The sequence below is a fragment of the Semicossyphus pulcher genome, unplaced genomic scaffold, assembly GCF_022749685.1.
Source record: "Semicossyphus pulcher isolate SPU_LCO1_2020_fin unplaced genomic scaffold, fSemPul1.0.p SCAF_10, whole genome shotgun sequence".
NCBI lineage: Eukaryota > Metazoa > Chordata > Actinopteri > Labriformes > Labridae > Semicossyphus > Semicossyphus pulcher.
The window spans coordinates 14,653,276-14,662,056 of NW_027211604.1; the positions used below are offsets into that span (position 1 = coordinate 14,653,276).

An 8,781-nucleotide genomic window follows, 5' to 3' on the forward strand; every position below is an offset into this window, starting at 1 on the left:
GTCAACAGTGTCCTGACCACAAGAGTCTAAACATGGACATTTGGGCTACAAAAATTAAACCGGCCGGTTCTGAAGTGGAACCAGAGTTGTGAGTGATCACATTTTTGTGGGAATAAACTGTAAAGAAAGAAATCCACTTGAGTGAGCTGCATTTTATAACATCTTAAAGGTGGCAGGGAAGTGTAGATACTAACCCATATAATTCACACAGCTAAGTTAAAGTGTCACTTTGTCAAACTGTTAGCTTGTAGGTGTCTATGCATTCATCTGTAAAAAACAGGTCTGCGCAAACATTGCTAAAGAACAAGCAGTGCATAGTGAACAGAAGTACCTGATAAGGATCACAGATATGCAACACATTAGTCCTTATTATGGTCTTTGTTCTCAGGTGACTCATAAATGTTTCAAATGACTGAAGGTGTGGAAAGTGGTTTTTTCCACGTCTGCTGTTATTCCCAAACACGAGACCAAATGCTGCTTTCATGTAGCGTCCCAAAAAATCGTTCATACCAGTTTCAGTGCTCTGCAAATAATAATTTACTGTTTTCAGTTTATTCGGACTTATGTTTAATTTTTTTGTATATTAATTGTTTACTGATAATCAAATTCAAAATCTAATTTGCTTACTTACTTTGCATGTTTGTAACAACACAAGTAGGCCATACATGTATAGGAGGAGCCAAGCAGCCTTAAAAAGAGCCTTGATCAGCTACTAAAAGTCTTCAGAAGGAGCTTTGTAAGAGCTGTCAAAAAGATGTACTGAAACAGGAAGTAGATTTGCTTTCAAAATTAAAGCACCATTTTTGGTGATAAGGATTTTATTCCCACATTTTCCCAGTTTGTGGATCAATTGTTTTGTCTGTTATTTCAAATAATTAATAAAATAAAAAAGATAAATAAATAAAACATTTCCAGCGCCAAGGCGATGTCTCAAAAATGTCATATTTTGTCTGATTAACAACTTTAAACCCTAAAGATATTCTATATACAGTAATAAAAACTATTTATATATATATGTATATATATATATATATATATATATATATATATATATATATATATATATATATATATATATATGCATTTTTTCTCAATTGACTCAATAGCTGAAAGATTATTTTACTACTCATGTGTACTAGAAATATCTAGCTCTACTTATATTTCTATATCAATACTACTAATTAACTTATGTAGGCCTATTATCAAATATATTACATTAAAATGACGTATCTTTAAAAGCAGCGTATCTTTACATTGATATCTTTGCTTGATAAATAACTTTGAAGTATTTTTAGTGAAGTTTTTTTCTTTTTATTTTGCCAAATGAGACCGGAAGTTGTCTCCTGTAAACTCCGCTAGCTTTACAGTATGGGACGCTATTTAAACCGCTTACTCGACTCTTGTAACATAAACAGCAGCGGCCACAGCAGCAGGAACAACAAGAGGCTCGAGATAAAAGCGTGACACTATGGAAGTAAACAATCTTCTTGAAAGCAGGGTAACGGTAACAGAGGTTGAAGAGTTCCTGAAAATACCTCCGGCCGGTATCTCCGTGGAGGCTTTAAAGTCTGGCGGTTACCGAGTCCACAGCGATCCGGAGGAGAGCCTGGTGCTCATCGATGACTTCGACTCTTGCAGAGGGAAAGTAGTTTTCCCGAAGTCGCTGGGGAGGTGAGGAAAAAGTCGACAGCATGGGATTTGGGAGCGTGTTTGTAAATGCAAACTTTTAGTATGATTAATATCAAACTTAAATTAAGCTGTCTTATTTGTTTTCCATGACAGGGCAGTAAAAATGCAGAATCTTTGGGAGTACACCAGCATGAGAAAGAATCTGCTTTCAAAGAGGATCTATCTGCTCGTGTCTGCCTGCGAGGAAAACTCATCAGAGAACGACAAACAGGCACCCAATAAAGCCAGAGGTAATTTAAAATGTCCACTTATTTTACCTTATACCTCAGCAATTACACTCAAAAACAAAAAAATGCACAGTGAGAAAAAGAAATGATTCTCAAAGTTTTGCACAAAAGGCCAGTGTGTCTAAAGTTGGTCATCCTTATTAGTGCCATAATTTTTGACTCATTCACTGGGTGGGGTTGAGAATTTACAATGGCAGCACAGTGCTTAGCACCCTCTCTCCTTTCCTGTTTTCCTCACATTTTATCTTCCTCTTGTGTATCAGTGCTGAAGCAGTACTTCATCTCCATCGATGGAAATGACCCTATCGTCAAGTGGCAGATGGAGCGAGGCCTGGACAGGGCCATCTCCTCTGTGGCTGGAGAAAGCTACAGGGTGGATGTAAGCAAGACTTTGTTAGATTTTTCTGTACATTAATTTCTGACTAAGCATTCAAGATTTCGGTACTGAAATTGACCTTTTCTTGTTCCAGATTGACTTTACTGAATATATGGAGAGCTGGGGAGCGAAAAACATCATCACTGACAAGGCGGAAAAAGTCAAACCTGTGTGGACGGACGCCTGCTTCACTCTGAAGTACTATACTGATGCCCTCTTTGACTTCCCACACTGGTTCGGCTTCAGCAAAAGAACATTTAACTTATGTGCATATTCTTCATATTTATGAATCGTAACATTTTCTGTGTTTTCCCAGTCACCTGTCTAACTTGTCTATCTGCACTTTTTTCCATTTATGGTTGAGCCTGACCAGCTCCATGCCATGAAGACTATTTAGTATGTATGCAGGGTTAAAGGGGTCAAATGTTTCGTTTGATAACGTTTGTATATTTTTTTATACTAAAGCATCAGAATTTGATAGTGAGAAGTATTTTTTTATTATGTACCAAACTGCAATACAATAAAAGCTCTTTTACAGAAACAAAAGACAACCAAGTTTGCGTTCTTTGTCGTACAGTTGTAAAAGATAAATGTGGGGACATGTTTTGATGTGACACACACTGGGCTAAGGGAGGAGGAGAAGAGCAGACGAAGCGCTGGTGATGGTTTCCACGTACTCCTTGTAGTCGCTGCCATAATAACGCACCAGCAGGTAGTTGAAGATGCCCACAACACACATCAGGACCAGGAAGAAGAGGATGCGTTTGCCAAACAAGTAGCCTGGGGTGCTATAGAGGGGTTTTGAGAAAATATTAGATACATAATCCCACTAATAAACACACACATAATGTAGAGGTTGTGTTAATTTACCTTTGAGAGGTTTGCCCCATGTATCCCACAAAGTACTTCTGCCTCACCACCAGATATATGATCCCCGCAAAGGCAGCGGGAGCTTCAAACACATGACAGAACAATAAATTACTAATTACATAATTATTAATTACATGGCCAAAAGTAGATGGACACCTGTTGTCTCTACCTGGGTTTCATGGTTTAAAATAAACCCCTCTATTCAAGTTGTGGAAAATGCAGCAAACAATGACATTTGAGATAATTGTTTCCGACTCGATGGTCACTTTTTTGTTTGTGTATTCATCTAATCTTGATGTAAATGAGTTCTGAGTGAATTAAACTAAGTTAGCAGAAGGTTAGCTTGTACATGGGGGCCAACTTTCTTCTCTCTGCTGATCGAATTCCCGTCCCTGTTTCGTTTTCCCTTAAATTGCGACACAATCAGTTATACTACTTTATTATGTTCATGCGTGATTCAGCGCAGCTATCATGACATTTACTTTCTTTTCTCATAAAAGGTGAATGTTGGCTAACCCATGTTTAATCATTAAATACAATACTGTCAATGTGTCCACATACTTTTGGCCATGTAGTGCAAACATTATAATTTTAAAAATACTTGCACGTCTGTATTTGCTGCTTCTAAAACACTAATTCTATAAATAAATTAATGTTATACCTTCAGAACAAAAACTTTTGGAACTGTGTGGGTGTGTTCTCTGTATAGCCAGCACGTGTGACCGACTTTATCACAGCTTCTGATTAATGATTACCTTGATTGAGACAAACACCAGCACACCACATCACTGCCAGGAAAGTCGGATAAGCGTCCATGCAGTTACGACTGGAAGAAAGGCACCAGTAAATGTAATTAACACATACAAAAGACCTGCAATCAAAGGCGGCCTAATACCAAGCCCATTTTATGGCTGACAGGAAATGTTTTAAATCTGCAGAGAAGAATATGTTGTAAAAAAAAAAAAGGAAGAGAAAAAAAAGAGCTAAAATAGTCAGTGTGGCTTTCTGGGTGTTGGAGGCCAGGAAAAAGTGAGTCCACTCTCAGAGGCAGCCTGTACCGGCTGTTGCAATAAGCTGCAATACACTAACTTATTCCTTTTCCAGTATCACACTTCATACTTCAGAGGAGGGTAACAAGGGTTTTAAGAGAGATCATCGGGGGTTGGTCACACAAAATCATTCATTAATTTTTTCTGACTTTTCTCAATTTCTTTGCAATTTTCTTGTGAAGTAGTGTATTATTTTTTATCTAAAACTCTATAAGATCAAACAATCTGACAGGGAAAAGTCAGTCTTTGCTCATAAGGCCTAACCGCCTTAATCACAGGTGAAACCATTAAACCTCTGGATTTACCAAGCTTCACATCAACCACAGAATTGACCCCACATTCTAACTTTAAGGCATTTAAACACATCACTCTGTTGGGTACATTTGAAACTGTCGTAAAATGTTTTCATCACATTTGAGATGTTAACATTTGTACATCTTTTATTTTGAAATCCTCACGTGGCCTACAAGACAGGATGTGGCTCAGATATTTCCTGTAAATAAAAAAGGAAGTGTTGCTTGTGTAATCAAATGGATACGCTTTAATGTTTGTCATAGATATCAGATTTAAAAATCGGGTTGTCACAAAAAAAAGTGCAGCAATTTAAAAGTATTTCCATGACAGACTAAGTCATTGACTGGTCAATAAAAAGGAGGAAACGTGGGGAAAAGGGGAATCCAAGCAGCCAGGTAGATTTACTCTTAAATGACAGAAATGTTTTTAAAATAAGCGTAAAAGTCACATTTTTATGACCTGGTTCAAAAAACCAGCTGGTTTTAACATCGTCTCTGAAATCAGTTTGACATGCCCTCAAGCCGCAGATTAAAAATTAACCTGAAATGTTTTCTTCCTTTAACTTTCGCAGGACTTGATGAGTCACCTTCCTGAGCGGACGGACGGATAAATGTTTTCGAAAGCTTATTGTTGCTTTCCCAGAACCCATTCAAATGAGCTCTGCTCCAGCTTTCCCCCCATATCTGGGAGTGTTCAGGCAAATGAGGCCTGCCTCTCAATAGAGGGCAATAACTGGTGGAAATGGAAAGCCAAATGGAAAACTTTAAGTGTCAGGAGGACATAAAAATAACACGAATCGATTGGTTGTTTTACTGGCTTAGATTACATTAACAACAGATGGAAGTATTAAAAAAGGGACACTTACTTGGCACAAGAAACTCGTTCAAAAGCAGACGTTCGGATATTTTGACTGTTGCATTCCTTCTCCACCTTCAGGGCAAAGAAAGCTTCAGACGCAGAGGTCAAAAAGGTCATTATTAAAAACATATTTAACTTGTGATTTGCATTTAACAGAAGATGCCTCTTGCTTTTTCTCACCGTTCTGAAGCACGCTGATGAGGGTGACGATGACAAGGAGGTAGATGTTTTCCACCACGATTCTGGAGTCCATTATAACAGATCGGGCAACTTGTGCGGCTGACGGAGAGAGAGATTTTCACGTCTGTCTCTGCGGCCTGTTACAAAAATTAAACCTCATCTGTTCCACTACGACACTGTGCCACCTCCATCCCACATACACATTTGTTTGTGGCTTCCTCTTTATGTAAATGATGCTCTGGCTTAATACAGAGGTGTGCAAACAAGTTGCCTGTTACTTCCTCTCTATCTAGTTTGCACACAGATACACAAACACAGGCATTTGCATAGCTGGTAATGTAGATTTCTTCAGGTATACCTTATATCAGAGAGGATTTGAGGAGTATTTGTACATGCACAATCAATGAGGAGTTATCAGCAGTGCGTTTCCTTTATGACAAGTCAAATTACACAACCGAAAGTTCTGACCATTTGATCTGATTGGGCAAGAAGCATTTAATGAGTGCTGATACAAAGTACATCAGCACCGTGACTTTTTACTTTGTCTATCAGTCGGCTTCAGGTTATTATTTAACATAAAATAATTAAAATAGCAGCAAACGATCTTTGTCCAGATTGATTAAGCTGGTAACCTGAAATCACACTGACCAACAAGGGAAATGTCAACAGACTCATATTTCGTTAGTTGCACAATAAATGGAAACATTCAGATAAATAAACACAACACAAAGTAGCTTTAAGCAATATCACACAAGAGGGAGTGCCGTTGTACCGAATATCAGCACGGCTGTGATTATAACCAAACCACAGTTGTAATGATATTTGGTATAACAGCACTCGCTCTCGTGATATTGCTTAAATGCCTGCTGTGTATTGTGATTTATAAGTTAAATAAAATCAGTAATGCCACACTAGATATTCTACTGCCCCCTTATAGTTTAACTGATTTTTTTCTTAAATAAGTTTTTAAATGTATGTTGAGGTTTTTTTTCCCTAAAGTTGTTCTGTAATTTGCTTTATTGACCTTTAAATGTTATGTCTGTCCTTGCTTGGGTTTTTTGCTGTGTTGTCTGTTTGTGGTTTTCTGATAGTGATTCTGTATATTTTAATTGCACAGCTTTTGTACAAACCCTACAAAAGATTGATAATTATACCTGTGCAGCTCATCAGTTTTATACCTGTATTTGAACTATATTAGATTAAACGAAAGGCCTGTATGTTTAATTTAGACATAGAAATACAAAGGTATGGGTGTAAATAAGCCATGATATTTTATACTTTTATTATATTTTGTATTGTATTGTATTGTGTATAGCAACTGCAGCAACAGTCTCAAACACACAAAGTCAATTACAATATTTGCCTATGAAATGTAGTAGTAATAATCCAGTATAAAGTACTATAGTCAGGTAAAACAAAAGTTGGTCAACATTGTTCGTCAGAAGCCTACAGTGATTAAGTACATGTACCAAGTCATGCCCTTGTGGCTGTAGAGGGATGAGAACAGTTAGACTGTTTATTTGCACGGTGTCTCTTATTATGACTTGGCTGACCTTCAGTCAAACAGCACCTGCATGTGCTTTTCTATGGTAATGCAGCTTCCTCTGACAGTTAAAGTCAATTATAATCCGGTTGATATATGTTATCAAGATATTGTTTATTTATTTACAAACTATCATATTTGAGGCGGACATAAAGAGAAAAGCAGAAAGTACAATATTTATGAATTTTAAAATATTTTTATTTTAATAATATTATTAAAGTATCGTTTAATCCTCGTGCCAACAGTAACACACAAGGACAACCGACTTGGACCCCAAGGAACAACCATCATAGCAAAGTATAAACTGTTTTTACTCAAAAATTAATGTCAGCTAAAAAACAAACAATTATTATTATTATCATTATTTAGTGAAAGCTACATTTACAACTTAATTGTGTAAAAAAATAAAGTGACTGCCAAAGTGTTCACTTAAAACAATGTTCTTATTTCACCTCATTTGTTTTCTTTTCATATATTATTACTGTAAAAGAGGTGGTGGTTTCTGATTACCACACTTGTGACCTCAGTAATGAAAATTAACCTTAGGTGCTGGTTAAATGGATGTGTAATCTCCACAGGTTGTCCGCTAAGAACATGCAATGTGTATGGTATGATGAATCCAGTCAGACACACACTCTCTTTGAGATGCCACTGATTTATTGAACTGATTTTGACGTGTGTGTGTGTGTGTGTGTGTGTGTGTGGTCTATGAACGAAAAAGATGGATGAGGCTGAGAGAGGAAACTGACGGCACGACTCCAGCCAGATGCATCACACAGAAGATGAAGGTGTGTGATAGGGTGCAGAAGGAGGCTTGAGGGGTTGACATGGGCTGTTCACGTGATCGAACCTGTAGAAATCTGAGATGTCTGCACTAGAACTGCATAACTGGGTGATCTTCTGCACAATTACACCTTTTGTCATATATTAAACTTGATTCACATATCTGTATAGGCATATTTCATTTTGTTCTTATTGCTTATATTTGTATTTTATTCCAATTTCTCTCTATATTTAGTTTTGTTCACTTATATCATTTACACATTTTACATATTGCTTAGGCTACTTCTATTTAGCCTATAATCTTTCATTCTTTTTGACTGTATAAGAGCAACTGCAAAGACCGAATTGGCCCATGGGGATAAATAAAGTCAAGGATGTCTTTATTATTCTATTGAATTTAGGACCCATGGCAAACTGGCAGGTAGGACTGACACATTGAGGAAATCCAATAATAAGTAGGATTTTTTTAAAGTTTTAAAATGCTTCTATATCTCGGGGGTTAAAATACGTTTATCAGTGTATTAGCTTTTCATAGTAACACACAGTACACGTCGATTAATATTACTTTGGCATACAAACACAATTTCAAATGTAGGAGTTACCTTCAGCAAAGCAGTGTTGTGGTAGTGTTTTGGCACAGAAAGCGAACTAACTAACTAACCGACTTAAAGTGACAGTACATAATGAAAACAGGGCGGTACTGTCACGTGAAACCAACTCAAGATCCGCCTGTAGATCCGTTTTGTCCCCTTTGAAAACATTAAATCGATGTATCACCAATGGTCGTTTGGTTATCAAGCATTGTGATTGCAAGGCACAGCATGTCCCATATGGTCTAGCGGTTAGGATTCCTGGTTTTCACCCAGGCGGCCCGGGTTCGACTCCCGGTATGGGAACGACTCTTTTATTTCA

The 8,781-nt window shown here is 37.3% G+C and overlaps 2 protein-coding genes and 1 non-coding gene across 3 annotated transcripts; 2 read left to right on the forward strand and 1 right to left on the reverse strand.

Annotated features, from left to right (window-relative positions):
• The first annotated feature begins 1,452 nt into the window (after nt 1-1,452).
• On the forward strand, nt 1,453-2,832 carry LOC138603720 (mesenteric estrogen-dependent adipogenesis protein). Its single transcript, XM_069675620.1, has 4 exons — nt 1,453-1,671; nt 1,783-1,919; nt 2,180-2,295; nt 2,387-2,832. The coding sequence occupies exons 1-4, from the start codon at nt 1,469-1,471 to the stop codon at nt 2,579-2,581; spliced, it is 651 nt and encodes a 216-aa protein (XP_069531721.1). The 5' UTR covers nt 1,453-1,468; the 3' UTR covers nt 2,582-2,832.
• Nucleotides 2,779-5,668, reverse strand: alox5ap (arachidonate 5-lipoxygenase-activating protein). Its single transcript, XM_069675630.1, has 5 exons — nt 5,544-5,668; nt 5,371-5,452; nt 3,918-3,988; nt 3,163-3,244; nt 2,779-3,080 (listed from the first exon to the last, which is right to left on the reverse strand). Exons 1-5 carry the CDS (start codon nt 5,614-5,616, stop codon nt 2,918-2,920), a joined length of 471 nt encoding a protein of 156 aa, XP_069531731.1. The 5' UTR covers nt 5,617-5,668; the 3' UTR covers nt 2,779-2,917.
• Nucleotides 5,669-8,693: 3,025 nt separating this feature from the next.
• Nucleotides 8,694-8,765, forward strand: trnae-uuc (transfer RNA glutamic acid (anticodon UUC)). Its single transcript has one exon. It is a non-coding gene; the product is annotated as a tRNA-Glu (tRNA).
• The last annotated feature ends 16 nt before the right edge of the window (nt 8,766-8,781 follow it).